Here is a 17,291-nt window from a genome sequence, read left to right as displayed (position 1 = left end):
GTCTAAGAACCAACTTCTTAACCCATATGTTTTCTATGAATCGTCTAGATAATAAAAATTATTAATTTTTATTGATTTTTTTCGTGAATTGAAATTTTGATCTTTTATCTATAAAAAAATGAAAAATAACACCGTTAACTACATGATCAAACCACTTATCAAAAATTAAAATATCAAATAAAAAAACCCGAAAGAGAAATCGGGGCGCCCTGCCAGAGGCCCAATACCATGGAATGAATCAACGGTCAATCCGACAAACTTGGCAACCACTTAACATCCTATTTGCAATAAATCCGCGGTCAATTTAAAGTGGGTGTTCAGAATGGAAATAGCAGTAGTTAGTTTCCGAGAAACAGATGAAGAGGCTACCCCATAAATCGAAACAAACCCACTCACCTGCCGATCTTCTTGACTTTTTGCTTTGACATTTCTTTTTCACACTATCTTATTGCTAGATTATACTCATCCCATTCACACCCATTCATTCATTCATCTCGCTATCATATGCTTCCACCCTACTCAAATAATCACAAAACATATCAGATAAATTCAACAAATTTAACATTACTAACAATTACAACAAATAATGTGCAAAGTACAAACTACTAACATCCGGCATTCTAAAAAATCACGGATTAATTCTTTCAAAATAATACTGATTATATTTGATTTTAATTAAAATTAAAATATCTTAATATTTAAATAAATCAGAGTAATCCGTTAAATCCGATTCCCGACTTTTACGGCATACCAGATGCCATTGTTACCGAACAGATATATATAATCTTTATGTAGAGTATATCCATTGTTACACTTACACATGAATATAATTATTCATAGTTTTTGTTAATTCTAATATTTATCGTTACAAAAATCATAAAAAATGCAATATTGTTCAAACTTTAATTGCTGCCTGCTGTTCCTGTACTTTAGCCGTCTTTGACGATTGCCTAAACGGACTCGGGAAATGCCACCCTTTCGTCTTCACCGCCTTGCTGTCGGCGGCGCGTGAACTCAACGCCACGCTCACCGACCTCGACCTCTTCATCATCAACATGAAATCGCTGCTCTTTTTACTCTCCTCATCCTTCGGTTTATTCTCAACCTCTTCCACAACTCTCTTACTCTTCTTAAACATCGACAGCAACGACGTCGTCTTGCCTCTGCTACTCCCGCCACTCCCCGCCGCCGGAGCATTCTTACTTGCTGTCACCGTCGTCGCCGCCGTCGGCAACGGCGGCTTTTCGGCGGTGAACTCGAGGTTCGGCGCGTACTTCGAACGCGACCGGAGAAACGGTATCGCCAGCGACCTCGACTTCCGCATGGTCGGCTCGGTGTCACCGGAGGCCACGCCGGAGAAGAACGAGAAAGTCGAAGATGATGACGTGGACGCTGACGTGGCGGCAGGGCAGCACTCGCAGGGGCGTGTGTTAGCGCAGTTAGGGCACAAAGTGTTGAGACGTTCACGCAAACAAGTGGGGCAAATCCCAGTACGACGCCGTTTTGAAGGGTGTGTCGGACATTTGAAAATCTCCTCTTCATCTATATAACAAGCCATTAACGCAGCTTCTCGATTGTTCTTAACTGTGTGTTTTTGTGTGTGTTTTTTTTAGCTCTCTCTCAAAGTGTATCTTGGAGTTGTGTGTTAATGTTAGGTATTGAAATTTTATGGGAGGAGTTTGTATAAATATGGAGAGATGGAGGGTTAGTTGCGTAAATCATGGTCAAAATAATATTGGCGACTCGGAGTAGAACGAGGGATTATTTAATCGTTTTGGAGTATTTTATTTGGATATTACTTGCGAAATCAGTAGGAAATAGGATTTGCTGTCAAAATTATTTATTTACGCTATGTGCGTGTATTTTAGTGAACCATGTGGCTGGACAGTCGATATTATTTTTTCTGTTAAAATATAACGGGATCTTTGAGATAAAACAAGTGGCTTTTGCTTGTGAGCAAAGTGATATTTTTGTCCTGACAAAAAAAAAGGTGATTTTTTTGTCTTATTAGCTTGAAGGATAAATTTATAATTTATTAAATATAATAATAAATATTATAAAATATTGTTTCCATGATTTTGCATATTCTAGAAATTAAATATTTAAACTTAAGAGAATCACTGATTCGGGATGTTAGACTTCTCCTATGATAAACTGGGAGTTTAAAACATATTTCCGTTCAAAGTTGGATACAATTTTAGGCCACGACACAAAGCCGGGATAAACAAGCTCCAGATATGTTACTCATAAACTAACTTAAAATTTAATTGTGTAAATATACTATCGATTGATGTTACAAATATTAATAACAACTTTTTACTGAGAAATGGCTGAAAAATTATTTGATAAATCTTAAAATAGTTTTTAGATAATTATTTCTAACTTAAACACTGAAAAATAGGTGTTCTCATATTTTTGGAAAAACTATTTTTAAACTTTTGAGGGAAGTTAACAAATATCTTACTATCAAATCTCACCAAAAATATTAATTTTTTATATTATAATTCAAAATATATACAAAAATTAAAAAAAATACTAATCTAATTTATATTATAACACCCTCAAACACTCACAAACAAATCCTAAATAAAATATATTTTACTGTCTATTTGTGTAACGAATTCATAAGTCGAGTTCCGAGTTATAAGTTGTAATGTAAAAAGTTGAAAATCCTATCTTTTTAAGTAATTTGTTTTTATTTTGGAATTTGATTCTACAAACTAGAGAACCACTTTAAAAGATAATTTATATTAATTTATTATTGTATTAATAATTTTTATACCCAATAATTATAAACAACAAAAAATTTCCAAACACATAAAATAAAATTTAATTATCACGTATAATTAACTTTTCATTTATAAATAATAAACACTTGTTTCAAAGTGACGCAAGACAGCCTTACATATTAATTAATACATATTAAATGACACTTATTTTTATTTGCCAAGCATCGTACGTCGTACTCTCTACGTCGCATCAGGAAGTTTATGTTCACTGTTTGCACATATTTTGAAACTTTTATAAAATATAGTTTAATAATATTTTTTTAATTTATTTATTTTTGAATAAAAATATAAATATCAAACTTTTTTTTCGGAATTTTCTTTAAAACAAGAACATTATGGAACTATACTTTATAGGAGTCTCAAAATGCGTGCAAAAAAGTAGCGTAAAGAATCTAATGGGACGGAGGGAGTAATTCTTTGCGACTTCTAAACTACTCCCGCTATGCCAACCATTTTTTTATCGTTTTTATACTAATTTTATTCCAGTTACATTTTTTTATACATTAGAAATCAATAAATCTCACCACTTTATACCATTTCCTTTCTCTATTCCTCTATTTGATACATATATTACTTAACCTCCGTGTCCAAACCAAACATAAAGAATTGATCGGGCGGAAAGAGTATTATATCAGTGAAACTAACTCTTGATCAAAACACTAATTTGTGTAGAGTAGACTAATTCTTAAATATAAAATTTTGATTTATACGTGTCATTTGACTATTTCCCCTGAATCACAAGAGGTTGAAACAAAACATGAAGCAGAGCGAACTAATTATGTTGTTGCGAGAAAAATAGTCGTCAAAAGATAACGCCGAGCAGGGGAGGGCACGTCAAAGTCTTTCTAGACGTCCCTGGCCATGTTTAATGTCAAATTCTTTAAAGACACATTTCGAACAAATTGATCATCGTTATTTAATCTACAATCATCATAACTTAATTAGTGGATCAAGCTTTCACCAAATAAACAATTAATAAAACCAAGTTAGCCACGGAAAACCCGAAAAACACATGGGGTGGGGTTGGAAAAGACAAAAGATACTGATATGAACTGTTAAATTTTGACGAAGCTGATTAAGCTCTACTAATAATGAGGATTAGTGGAGGGGTCAAAAGTAGTTAATCTTAGAATCTGCACATGTTTATTCATAAATTAATGCAAATATAGACTAACCTTGAAATTTTATTAGGGATCTTTTTAAAAATATCCATCTGTAAAATTATTTTTTTAAAAATACTACCATCTTTTTCATTGTTTTTAAAAATACCTTTTCATAAAAAAAATTTTCAAAAATACGATTTGCAACTTTTGCAACCTCATTTGCAACTTTGGGCGGCGCAACCGTAAAAGTTGCAAATGAGGTTGCAAAAGTTGCAAATGAGTTTGCAAAAGTTGCAAATGAGGTTGCAAAAGTTGCAAATAAAAATGGAAAGTTGCAACTGTTGCAACTGCAATTACAACTAGTTCAACTGAAAACTGTAAGTTGCAAAAGAGGTTGCAAAAGTTGCAAAAGAGGTTGCAAAAGTTGCAAATGAGGTTGCAAATGAAGTTGCAACTTTTGCAACTGCAGTTGCAACTTCATTTGCAACCTCAGTTGCAACTAAATGCAACTGAAAACTATATATAGTTGTAAATGAGGTTGCAAATGAGGTTGCAACTGCAGTTGCAACTTTTGCAACTTCATTTGCAACCTCAGTTGCAACTAAATGCAACTGAAAACTGTAAGTAACAACAGATGTATGGTGTGCCCCTGGCGGGGCCATTAGATTACAACCGAATCAACTGAATACAACCATATGCAACTGAATACAACCATATGCAACCATATATGCAATTACAAATCCTGATTTCAAGTTCCAGTTTTCAAATGTCATTTTCGACCTCATTTTCGGAATCGATATATATATATATATATATATATCCATTCCGAAAATGAGGTCGAAAATGACATTTGAAAACTGCAACTTTAAATCAGGAATTCAGCTGCATATGAAGTTGCAAAAGAGGTTGCAACACGGCTGGCGCCGCCTGTAGTTGCAAATGAGGTTGCAAAAGTTGCAAACAGTATTTTTGAAAAAAAAAATTTATGAAAAGGTATTTTTAAAAATAATTCTGGAAGGTAGTATTTTTGAAAATAATAAAAAAAAAAAGTATGTAGTTTTGTAGATTTCCCATTTTATTATTGTTCCCATTGTAATCGAAAAAGATTTTTTTTTTTTTTTTTTTATCGCCTAGACGGCTAGACCAGACACAAGTTAGTGTTTGACATCATTTGGAGGGTTAAGTGTGAGGACTTCCATCTCCATTCCTCTGGTCTACACTAATGTATCATGTTCAACTCCTGTCCATAGACTTTGAACATAATGTTTTGACACTTGTACAATTGTCATGTATCTACAAGTATATATATAAAACAACTTTAAACATTTTTTCTACGTATAACTCTGAGTAACTATTTTTTGCTTAATGTAATATCTTCTTGTCATTACTTTACTTGTTACTTTACTTGTATATGATTCGTTGAAATAAAACAATAACAATAAACCTTTTTATTTTTTATTTTTGAATTTGAGTAACTATTTTTACCTTCACTTATCGTTACTCCAGTACTCTACTATCTAAAATTGATCAAAAATAAACCAAACCAAACCAAATATACTCAGTATATCCCGCTTAGATCAGGGTCTGAGAAGGGTAAGATGTACGCAGATCATGCCCCTGCTCATAAAGTAGAGAAACTGTTTCGGTAAAGACCCCTGGCTTAGTGCACAATAAATAAAATTGTGTGATATAATATTAATATAATACTTTAACCCATGGTCTTTTTTACATGGGATTTACCTAGACAGTTCTATTTGTCGACGATGGGTGATAGTGATCAAAAACGGAGATATCAAACTGGATAAGAACCGCCATTGCACACTTTCGTGAATTAACCATTTTCTTATAGTGTAATCCATCCATATCGATTTACCATAACCATTTATTGAATTTGAATTTTGTATTTAAAACTATGATTGTTGGTGGCGGTTTGGTCTGAAAAATTGATGGCAAAACAATAACGCGGCGATTGTGGTCGGACATTGAAAAACAACGGAGGAGGCCGGAGGGTGGCGTCAGGGAGAGAAGAAGAAAGCAAGAGGCGAAAGAGAGACGGTTACAAAATAGAGAGACAAAGGGAAAAATAGGCGGTTGTCCAAAATTGACCAAAAAATATAATAGATTAAATATTATTAATTTCCATTTTTTGAACTATCATTAAAAATGAATTAAATAATTGAAGTATATAATATTATGTAATATGTTATATATATTTTATCTTTACTAATTTTCATTCTCTAGTGCATTAACATTAATGTTAGGTAAATTTGAAATTATTTTCAAAAATATTATTAAAATTGTATATAAAATTACACGTGGGTTGAAATCAATCATTTCCAGATTCCAACCATTATAATTAATGTTGCATATGAGATTTTATAATTTTGCAAATACTAATATACAAAACTAATTTCTAGCTATAATATGAGCCATATATATTCATACATACATATGTACATACATACATACAGGCACATACATACATATAAATTAAAACAAATTATTTATCTGCCATATTATTTTAGAAAATTTCATTCGAGAAATAAATTTGGCATGAAGTTTTAATACCTCAAAGGATCGATGAATATTCATCATATATATTTACTTGCCCTTTTCACTTCTTACATGGTTTCTAGAATATATTTTGCAGTTAATAAAAATTAATCCTAATATTATTACTAGAATAAAATAAATTTCCTATCACTTGTAAATCTTAGTTGGGTAAATAAATGGATTTTAATGTGACTTCATGTTCACCAACATTAATATTCTTTAAGCACAGTCTTTATAGGGTTTATCCAAATGTTACATCTGGGCCCTTTTTGTGGACTTAACTTGATATTAATATGGTAATACTGGGCCAATCTGCTTGTTTGCTCCCGTCTTTAGAAATAAAAAGCATCACTATGCTCTTTTCATTTGGATCCAATAACTATAACGAGCCGATCAAGACGACAGATCTTTCATTTTACAAGCCATTATGTAAGAGCAAGTTCAAGAATGTCCTAGTTCAAGCCCCAAATATAATATAAAATATCATGTCCTAGTAATTTAGGACATATTTTAGTAATTTAAACTCCAACAATGTGCCTTATTTTCACAAAATGTCTAATATTTTATTATTAAAGACTCTCATTCATCATTAAAGCATAATATAAAAGTAGAGAGACTCATTCATCATTAAAGCATAATATAAAAGTAGGGAGAGAAACAGAGTGTTGGTGATAATAAAATATGAAATAAGGCAAGGAGAGATGTGCCCCAAAAATAGGGCTTGAGGAGATTGTCCTGGTGATACAGGGCATCACTAGGACATCGTTGGATCAAGTTTTTTCATCAATCGCCCTAAATTATAACTTAAGACATGAGATTGGGCATCTCTTGGACTTGCTCTAAAGTCTTTATGCACGGGTGTTATTTATGGGCTTCGCCTTGTTGATAGGCCCTTTTCTGGATAAAAAGCTTAGACTTAATCGTGTTTGCAGCTTTGGGCTCGGACTCTAGTTTCGACCAAAAACATCCCAACATGCTGACGGGCCTCTTAATTGGCCCAATAACAGAAAGGAAAGAAAAATAGTTAGATTTATTTTTCGCGTTTGATAAAAATTACTTTTCTTTGATTTTAGATTCACCATTCATCACCTTAAGTTTTCTTTTTTCTCTTTCTTAATTATTTTTCATTTTCGTTTGATAATTTATGTTTAGAATCACTTTAAAAGAAAAAAGTTGTCTCATTTTTGTTCTATTTTTTTTGAAAGAAAGTTGACTTCATTTTTAGAATTAATCCATTTAATAATAAATTCATTAATTCGACAAATTAGTCCCGACTAAATCACATCGCGGGTTTAGAGAAATATAAAGTGCTCCCTCTTTTAATACATTATTATAAGAATATTTGGATTATAGGAACTCGAACTCAAATTTTATATATTTGGAATACGACTCTTATATTTATATAAGTTATATATATATAAGTAAAAAGTAAATATTTATATTCGTATTATTTATTTATATTAAATATTAAGTTAATATTCTTCATTAACATCACAATAGACTATATTATATAAAAAAATAACTAGTCATCTATATTAATTCACAATGTCAAAGAGAAGCCACATATTTCCTCTCCAAAATCATCTTCTTTTTGTATTTGTTAATAATTCACATGCAGACATATGTTGATACTAATTAAGGCCTAAGCAACTCTCTGTTTGACCGCACGAAAAAGTTATTGGAGATACTTGCAAGTTACAAGCACTCAACTGAGTGCTTGCATCAGTGAATCCGTGTTAAGGAACGGAGAATTTCAAGAATGAAAATGTCAGTATAATTATTTTTTATTCTAGTTATATATAATTTCATACATTTTTTTGATAGAGTTAGGATCTTGACGGTAACAAAATATATTCACAAAAAGTTCAAAATAGCAGATATGCAGTTTTATGATGTGATGATTCCGTGTTTATACTGCCTCTGTACTGAATTTCGTGACAGAGTTATTAAATGAAGTTTATTTGTCAAACGGTAAAGAAGTGGATTTGAGCACTTTTTTTTAACAGAAACTCAGGTCGATACTAAATTAATAATTCGAGTGGACAATGACAGAGTCCTATGTGTACCAAAAACAAATGGACATCAAAATATCAAATAATACTCCTATTTCAAACAAAAGAAAAGTTACAACAATTTCTGAGCACCCAAAGAATAATTTCTGAAATATCTGCACGTACGTAGTGTGTGAAGTGTGAACACGATGTGATGCTGAAAGGGGAAATCAACCAAGCTAAGGAAAGCAGTTGATGCTGAAACTTCTTCTGATGTTGAACTTTTAAACAATTTAAATTTTTTAATTTTTATATATTGAAATAAATTTTTTTTTTTTCTGATTTCATAAATTTTTACTGATTAAAGTTTTTTTATTAAACCGTAACCGAATAAGTATCTATATATGTCGACATTGTGAAGCATGGGAGCATTATGGACTTCAATTATTGGATTACAACATTCTTTGGGGAGATTGATGCGCATCTCCATCATTGTCAATATTTTTCTATCAAGATGCGTCTGCCATTTTCATCCCTTCACAACCGCCCAATACTAATATCCTCATAAAATTCAACCAAGTTTACTATATTCTCGCATAACTTTCTATGTTTTATAAATCGGTTTTTCTGGCGTGTGCATGCTAAGCGCGGAATTATACAAACTTATGAAATTTTGATTGGCTTTCATATCTTGGTGGACTCTTCTACAAATACAACAACTACACCAATCAAAACCTCTCAAACATATCAAATTTCGGGCTTAGCATGTGCCCATGGCACACACTAGACAAACTCTTTATAAATTTATTATTTTTTACCATTACAGCCTTTTAGAAAATTCAAATTTTGGGTAAATGTTAATAAACGACACTTGCTTCTCAAAAAATATATGTTTCATCGCATACATTAAAGAACTATAACTAGCAATTAAATAGCATATAATAAATCTTGATTTTGTTTGATTATAATTAATGAAATTTCATCGCCGAAGGCCCTAAAGAGTTACTTGAATTCACTTTTAAATTTTGTCTAGCAATAATGAAATTTCATTATATCTTCCGGCTATAACATTTGATACAACCAAATGAATTCAGTCATTCATGAAGGACGACATTCATTTCCTATTATATTCTACTTAATTATGTGGACAATTGAGGTCAAACACACACATATATAACATAAATAATATACAAATTGGTGTAAGTTTCCTATTACTTTTCACTAAAACCAAAAAAAATAACACATGAAAATTATATCATCATCATTGTTTCTCCCATTATATTAATCCGAACCGACACTATGAACTAAGATATTTAAGTCGATGCTTGATATCATACTAATAGTATTAGGTAAGATTAGGATGTGACAAAGCATTTTCTTAACTACCTAAACCAGAATAGTATTTGACTCTTTGCTTGGCCATAAGGCATGACATCATATTAAACCTGGCTAGATAGTATATTTGCCTACTTCTTGTATATAAACAATTTTTAGGTTCCACACAGATATAAGGATTTAATTGAGAGTCAAGTCTAAAAAATTTATTTTCTTCCTCTTTTAATATTTTATCATGGTAATTTTTATACATGGGGGAAATTAAAATTACCTATTTATACTTGCATTAATATAATGTGCATTTGACAGTAATATTGCCGCCACTCAGTATCCCTTTTTCTTTAACAATAATATCTACTATAAATAATTTAGTACAGTAAAATATATGAGAGCAAAAAGCGTAATTATGATTTTTAGTATGGTAAAATAATAATATCTATCTATGGATATTTTAGTACGGTAAAATATATGAAATTTATAAATTAAAAGTGACTTGATTTATAACTTGTAAGTGAATTATAAATTATTTTTTTGAGTAGTTTTATATTAGGTATAATTTATGAGTTATTTAACATATATATATATATATATATATAATATTAAAAATGTGGTATTTTTAATAAATAAAGTATAATATATAGCTTAATTTTCAGTTAGTAAAGAGACTATATTAAATCAAAAGTTTAACAATTATCTATGTTTATGCTTTATATTAATACTATAATATTAAATTTAAAATCCATTAACAAGGACATATTGTAAAAGAGAGGTAAATAGTATGATAAAAGTTGATAATTAATACTTAATTATTAAAATCAACATAAAAACGAATAAGCATTATTATAAATGAAATCGAAATAAATTCTATGAGAAAGAATTGGGATTATATATTATAAATTTATAATGTACTTATTAAAATTATAGTTCAAATCTTCGGATACCTCACAGCAATTGCTCTAACCCTGTGCCTCAGAAATTTTAAGAAGAGAAGTAGAAAAAAAAAGGATTGGAATGATAATAATTCTTGCACATTTTTTTTTTTTTTAACAATCTCTTCCCTTCTTTGTCATTTTTAACTGGGAATCACAATGTTTTTCAAAAAAAAAGTAAAAAAAAAACTGGGAATCACAATGTAAGTGATAGGATGTACAAAGACTTTGTCTTTATTTTATTTCCTCAGAGAATAACCATCCACTTCCAACGCATCTTATTCTCCCTCCTTAATATAAATATTGTGACATGCATTATTGCCAACTGCCAAGTAATTTAACATAATTAATTACATATGGGTTGATATGGTTAATATTCGGCCTCAAATTATTATTCTTTTAATAAGTATAGAGGAAATTTTTTTCTTTTAAATTCAGTTATACGGCATTTCTATAAAAAGAAAAGTCTATACTTATACATAATTTATTCTTGAATTGCAACGTTAAGATAATTTATTTTCTTTGAAAGCCGACTGCAATCATATCTGCTCGCAGGAACGAAATTTGTTTTGTTATCTTCTATACGGGCCGCATATATATTTTGGTGCTGCGTGACGTTCAAGTACATGCGTTTATCAGTGGGCGTGCATCAAATCTGATTTTAATAGGACGGAATGAGTCATGTTGATAAGTGAATAAGATGTATATCTACAAATTGGTCTCTTTTTATTTACCTTTTGGGATGGGTCATGGGTGTTAACTAGACTCGAGATTTGGGTAATGAAATGATTTCAAGAGTCTGTTTAAGTATAATTCCATCACTTATTTTTGCACTTTTCTTTTATGAATAAAATTACAAATATTATATTATAATCCAAACAAAAAAAATTGAAATAATTTATAAAATTATATTTGATTTGATCAGAGCCTTAAAACGCGCGTAAAGTCCCCGTCTACGATGTAATGAGGGTACGTTACCAGTGTCAATAAATATATAGAAAAATGCTAGTTAATCCAAAAAATTATTCCATTTTTCTTTTCGAATGATCGTGTCGAAGTTTGCTCCATTCATTCCTGATCATAATTTTTCACTTGTGTGACATATCATTTGGTAAAGAAATTTGGAATTCTTTTTCGAATACGTGGCATTATCAATAAATATAATCAACCACCTAATATTGACTATATTTATCAAACATTTACAAATTGCATTGCATTTATTATCATATTAAGATGATATATTCTATTTCTAACAACCTAATATATTAATAATATATTATAACCGACGAATGTAGTCGGTAAGTTTCCAAACTCTTAGCTGAAAAATGAGTTTACATACCAAATATAAAATATATAGATAATCTCCTCAAAAACTTACATTTCAACTCTACATCTTTCTTGTTTATGGTTTTAACCAAACTCTTACAGATTGCTGCATTTATCAAATGACTATAAATATGTAAGAAATGACATGTCATAAAAAAATAATATATTTTTATTTACCGAATCTTTAAATAATAATAATAACGTACTACTTTTAAGAAATAAACAATCGATATACCGGATATCACCGAGGCATAATATCTTAAAAGTTAATCAAATTTTAAATAATGTGTTACAGATGTTCAAGCACAATTTTACACGTGGTTTGCAGACTATTGCGTGAACTTGTCGTTTACCTGGTGCGCACCCGAAAAGTAGCGGTTGCAGGTGTGCGCAAAAAAAAATTAAAAAATTCAAGCACAATTTTACAAATTCAACAAAATTTACACGATGTTATATGTCCAATTTAGTCAATCTTGTTTGAGATATTCTTACTACATATTCATGTTTTTAATTAAATTTACTCCCTCCATCCCCTCAATTGTTTACATTGGAGGGGGACACGGAGACCAAGACAATGTATAAAAAATGATTAAAGTTAGATGAAAAGTGGGTAAAGTGGTGGGACCTATCAATATTTAATAATAGATTTGAGATAGTGGAGGAAAGTAGTGGGTGTAGTAGTTTTTATTGTTAAATAGTATGTGATAGTAGGGGAAGATAATGGGTGTAATGATGGAAAAAACTTACTATTTATAGTAACGTAAAGAAATGAGAGGGACATCCCAAAATAGTAACGGTAAAGAAATGAGAGGGACGTAGGGAATATTAATTACTCCCTCTGTTTTTTATTATTTGACGCTTTGATTTTTGACATGTAGTTTTAATTGCTTTAATCGGGCTGTTAAAAATATCATTTTTGACTGATTAAAAATGACTTAAAAATGTGCTTCAAAATCAAAATGCCAAATAATAAAACAAGTATTAACAAAAAATATAATTTAATTACCAACACAGGCAAAATAAAATCGATGTAAATAGGTCTAAGCAGCGTTTTCGATATAGCAGACACAATAATTTATAATTTATAAAAATAAGATAAAAGAAAAAAAAAGGGCGAGTAGGTCGGTGAGTTACTTGCTCCCAAAGGCTCAGAAACGAAGCGGGTTCGGATCTTCTAGACTAGTATAGCAATAGTCCAAGTATTTTTGTATTTGGGTTCGTGTAAAGGCAGTGTTTGCTTGTGCGGATAAGAACGACCCACTTCTCTCTCTCACCTCCTCTCTCTCTACAAAAAGCCTTTACCCTCTCTCTCGCCGCCTCCACTCTCAAAACCCTCAGCATTTTCTCTCCTCTCTCTCTCAAAAAAACACAACCCACAATTCTCTCTCCCTCCCCATTCAAAAAACCCTTGTCTTAATTCTCAGTTCATTCAAACTGGCGATCGACAATCACGAAGCCTCTGTCCGTGACTTTAAGCTCAAACACAGACGCATCATGGTACCAATCTCATTTATCATTTTATCTGTTTTTTTCCAATGAACAATGCTTTTTGTTACCATTTTGTTTTATATGTGTACTGATTGTTTTGTGTAAAATGAAGGGAGCTGGAGGCCCTGAAGCTGAAGACAACCGGTGGCCACCGTGGCTCAAGCCGTTACTCCGGGAGACATTCTTCGTTCAATGCAAATTACACGCTGATTCACACAAAAGCGAATGCAATATGTACTGTCTTGATTGCATCAATGGCCCTCTCTGTTCTCTCTGCCTCAACCATCACAGAGACCACCGTGCCATTCAGGTAACTAATTATTACTTCCCGTATCGAAGCATATACATATTAATTTTATATGCTTCGATGCAATTCATCATGTTTATAACGTGATTGTTGGAGCATTTGAGGTGTTTACATTTTTTTACTGTGGTAATTAAGTGTGTTCATATGTTTATACTTTTTACAGATAAGGAGATCATCGTACCATGATGTGATTAGAGTGTCGGAGATTCAAAAATATCTCGACATTACCGCTGTTCAGACCTACGTTATCAACAGCGCTAAGGTTGTTTTCTTAAATGAACGGCCGCAACCTAGGCCTGGTAAAGGCGTTACAAATACCTGCGAAGCGTGTGAGCGTAGCCTCCTTGACTCCTTCCGTTTCTGTTCTCTCGGCTGCAAGGTAATAAAATAATCCGTTTTACCAATTTACATTTTTACCCTTACTTCGTCATTAATGTGTTAATCACCCTGATTAATTATTCAGATTTGCTAGAAGTTCGAATAATGTTATCAATTTACATTTTTGCCCTTGATTAATGTCCTGATTATGTGATTAATTAATGTTCAGATTGCGGGGACTTCGGGGCATTTTGTGAGGAAGAGAATGCCGGAGAAGAAGCGTAAGGCCACGGTGTGGGATATAGAAGAATCATATGACAGCAGTGGTAGCAGCAGCCACGGACACCAGAGGGGTAATTTTGGAAATTTACGAAGTTTTAGTCCGTCAACGCCGCCGCCTACGGTGGCGAGTTTCAGAACAGCCAAGAGAAGAAAGGGCATTCCGCACAGGGCTCCGATGGGTGGACTGATCATAGATTACTAATCGTAATGTGGTTTTACTAAAATGCCCTTCTAGTGGTACTTGTAAATAGATGCAGACAGATATAATGAAATAGATGGCTAAAGTCCAAATAGGAAGAAAATAAGAAAAAAAAATATGTTATGTTTTGAGAGGTTGAAGTTGATTAGTATTGTAGTTTTGTTATTGTCTAATAAGTACTGAAGAAGTTTGGTTATAATATACATTTTGCTAGTAAGAATGTAGATACTGTTTTGTAAGGGGTTTTGCAGGAAATGACAATGTACTACAAGTTCTCAGTAGTAATAAGACTGGCGTATTGTATAAGTTCTGTTTGTGGTTATTTTTGTTTCGATGATTTGCTACTTCCCTCTCTGTTTTGCAGTCCACTGATTCACTCCCTCTTGTATTGGCTATTGCTTACTTTTTATCATTTTTATTCATTTTCGATTATTCCACGAAAAGTGGGGGATAATTTTATGCATTTTTATTCAGTTTTATGGAAAATGCGGAATGATATGAGCATATTCGTTATGATTATGAAAAATGAGGGTTGAAGAGAGAATAATATAATATGTTTATGGAATGAATACTGTCTTCCTATTATTGAAATGGAAGAATAAACGGAATCTGTTGGTCTAGCCTTCAAATCGATTTAAAATTATTTTTAATTTTAAATTAAAAATATCTTAAAACAATTTATAATTTTAAATTTAAAATATTTATCTGTATAGCAAGTCAAAAAGTGATTTAAAATTAGAAATAAATCAAAAACTGACTTATAAAGGTAGAATTTAATTTGAAATACTTTTTTCATTGACTTTATTTGTAAATTTTTTTCTAAAAAAAATTACTTGTATTTATAAGTTACCGATAAATCGCTTTTATTATTATTATTATATTTTAATAACTCATGAGTCATTAATAAGTCAAAATTATTCAAACAAACATTTTAATTTCAGTCAAACCGGCTCGAAAGAAAAAATAATGTGTACAATAATGAAATAATTATGACGCATTAATATTCTTTTGAAAAATAAAATGAAAGAATAAACGAAGAAATTCATAAGAAAAATGAGCACAATGAAAATAAACAGTAACTATTTAATAAAAGAAAAGAATGAACATTGGGAAGAACATTGTCTAAGATATCACTACATTGTTAAATTTGTTTAAATAGTTCAAGAATTTTTTAATCAAATGAATGCTAAGAACCACTTTATTCCCTACTTCCTACTACTATTCTTCTTAAGGAAGCTCTTGCTACGTGTCATGCATATTGTAAATTACTCCCTCCGTCCCACCCAATTGTTTACATTAGGTTTGGGCACGGAGGTTAAGAAATATGTATAAAGTAGTGGAAAAGAGGAAGAAAAGTAGGTGAAGTGGTGGGACCCATTGATTTTTAATATATAAAAAAGAGATAGTAGAGTAAAAGTAGTGTGAAAAGGAAGAAAAAGTGATAAAATGGTGGGACCCATTAACTATTTTGGGAAAGTTTTGTAATGTAAAGAATTGGATGGGACGTCCAAAAAAGGAAACCGTAAAGAACCTGGCGGGACGGAGGGAGTATCTTCCACAGGCCTGTAAGAGGTAAATACCTAACCCAATAAGGGTAACTCAGGAAAGAAATTGCCACAAGGACCAAGAATTTACCAAAACAGTAAAAATCAAAAGCTAATGGAGTAAAATTAACCCCAAACATGAATGATTAGACACGGTGCAACAAGCTGCTAAAAGCGGCAAGTATATTGACATGTTTTGTTACTGCCAAATAAGTGGCTCACATATCGATGAAAAATAAAGTTGGTTCAACTTGGAGCTTTGAGAGAGAGGGGCTTGAAATTCAGATGAGTGGCACTCTCATTGAAGTGCGTGTCCTCTTCTCATTAGCCAATAGAAAGCAAGTTGTCTTTGTGGAATGAAAAAACACTAAAATCAAATAAAAATTTAATACAAATAAAAAGTTGTAGCCGCCCATGGATATGTAAATGTGTCAAATAAGCGCCGTAGTGGAAAACAAGAATATGGTTGAGACGTTGATTGAATGATTGCTGACCGTTGATTTACTTCATCCGGGCCCATGGATTGTATTATTCTACTTTGGTCTTGTACTTGGTTGCACTTGCGGTCAAATGATGCACATCCGGGACATATACTGTACACATTTTTATTTTTTTATTTTTAAATATATTTTAAAACAATAAAGTACGTGTATTCTGATATTAATAAAAAAGGGGGGTGGATAGATTGCTTGCTCCCTACCCAACGTTTTTTTTACCTCACACGTGGATCATAAATACACTAGATATACCCAGTTTAATTCTTTAAATTATGCGTAGAATTTCTTGGAAATTGACACGATAAGATTAGTTTTTATTGTATTGTTTTTGTCTCTATGTCCTTTCACCTCATGGGTCGTTTAGGTAAATTTTCAAAAATATTTTTTATTTAAAATAAAGAGATGGATCGGAAGTTAGAAGCATTCTCAACAAAAGGTAGCATTCTCAATGTTTTATAAATGTTTCCGACTTTTTACACCGACGGGTTAAAAAAAGTAGAAGACGATTTTTTATTAGAAAAAATCATAAATGGCTGTATCGCAAGCATACACTAAATTGTTCAAACATTTTTCTAATCTCTATCAATATACTTTTAACTACTCCGATGTCTGAATTGATTTGATAAATAA

The 17,291-nt window shown here is 31.5% G+C and overlaps 2 protein-coding genes across 2 annotated transcripts; one reads left to right on the top strand and one right to left on the bottom strand.

Moving 5' to 3' along the window:
* Positions 1 to 895: 895 nt before the first annotated feature.
* Positions 896 to 1,558, bottom strand: LOC108224418 (uncharacterized). Its single transcript, XM_017399041.1, has one exon. The coding sequence runs from the start codon at positions 1,556 to 1,558 to the stop codon at positions 896 to 898; it is 663 nt and encodes a 220-aa protein (XP_017254530.1).
* An 11,688-nt stretch (positions 1,559 to 13,246) lies between these two features.
* LOC108205494 (protein RGF1 INDUCIBLE TRANSCRIPTION FACTOR 1) lies at positions 13,247 to 14,926 on the top strand. Its single transcript, XM_017375478.2, has 4 exons — positions 13,247 to 13,523; positions 13,627 to 13,824; positions 13,985 to 14,200; positions 14,369 to 14,926. The coding sequence occupies exons 1-4, from the start codon at positions 13,521 to 13,523 to the stop codon at positions 14,621 to 14,623; spliced, it is 672 nt and encodes a 223-aa protein (XP_017230967.1). The 5' UTR covers positions 13,247 to 13,520; the 3' UTR covers positions 14,624 to 14,926.
* Positions 14,927 to 17,291: the final 2,365 nt, after the last annotated feature.

This window comes from Daucus carota, chromosome 1 (assembly GCF_001625215.2).
Source record: "Daucus carota subsp. sativus chromosome 1, DH1 v3.0, whole genome shotgun sequence".
NCBI classification, from domain to species: domain Eukaryota; kingdom Viridiplantae; phylum Streptophyta; class Magnoliopsida; order Apiales; family Apiaceae; genus Daucus; species Daucus carota.
This window is presented reverse-complemented; position numbering and strand designations above follow the sequence as displayed.

Coding starts and splice junctions, on each gene's coding strand:
- LOC108224418 (XM_017399041.1), bottom strand. CDS start 1,558: ATGGCTTGTTATATAGATGAAGAGGAGATTTTCAAATGTCCGACACAC.
- LOC108205494 (XM_017375478.2), top strand. Junction 13,825..13,984: donor GAGACCACCGTGCCATTCAG/GTAACTAATTAT, acceptor TACTTTTTACAG/ATAAGGAGATCATCGTACCA. Junction 14,201..14,368: donor TCTGTTCTCTCGGCTGCAAG/GTAATAAAATAA, acceptor ATTAATGTTCAG/ATTGCGGGGACTTCGGGGCA.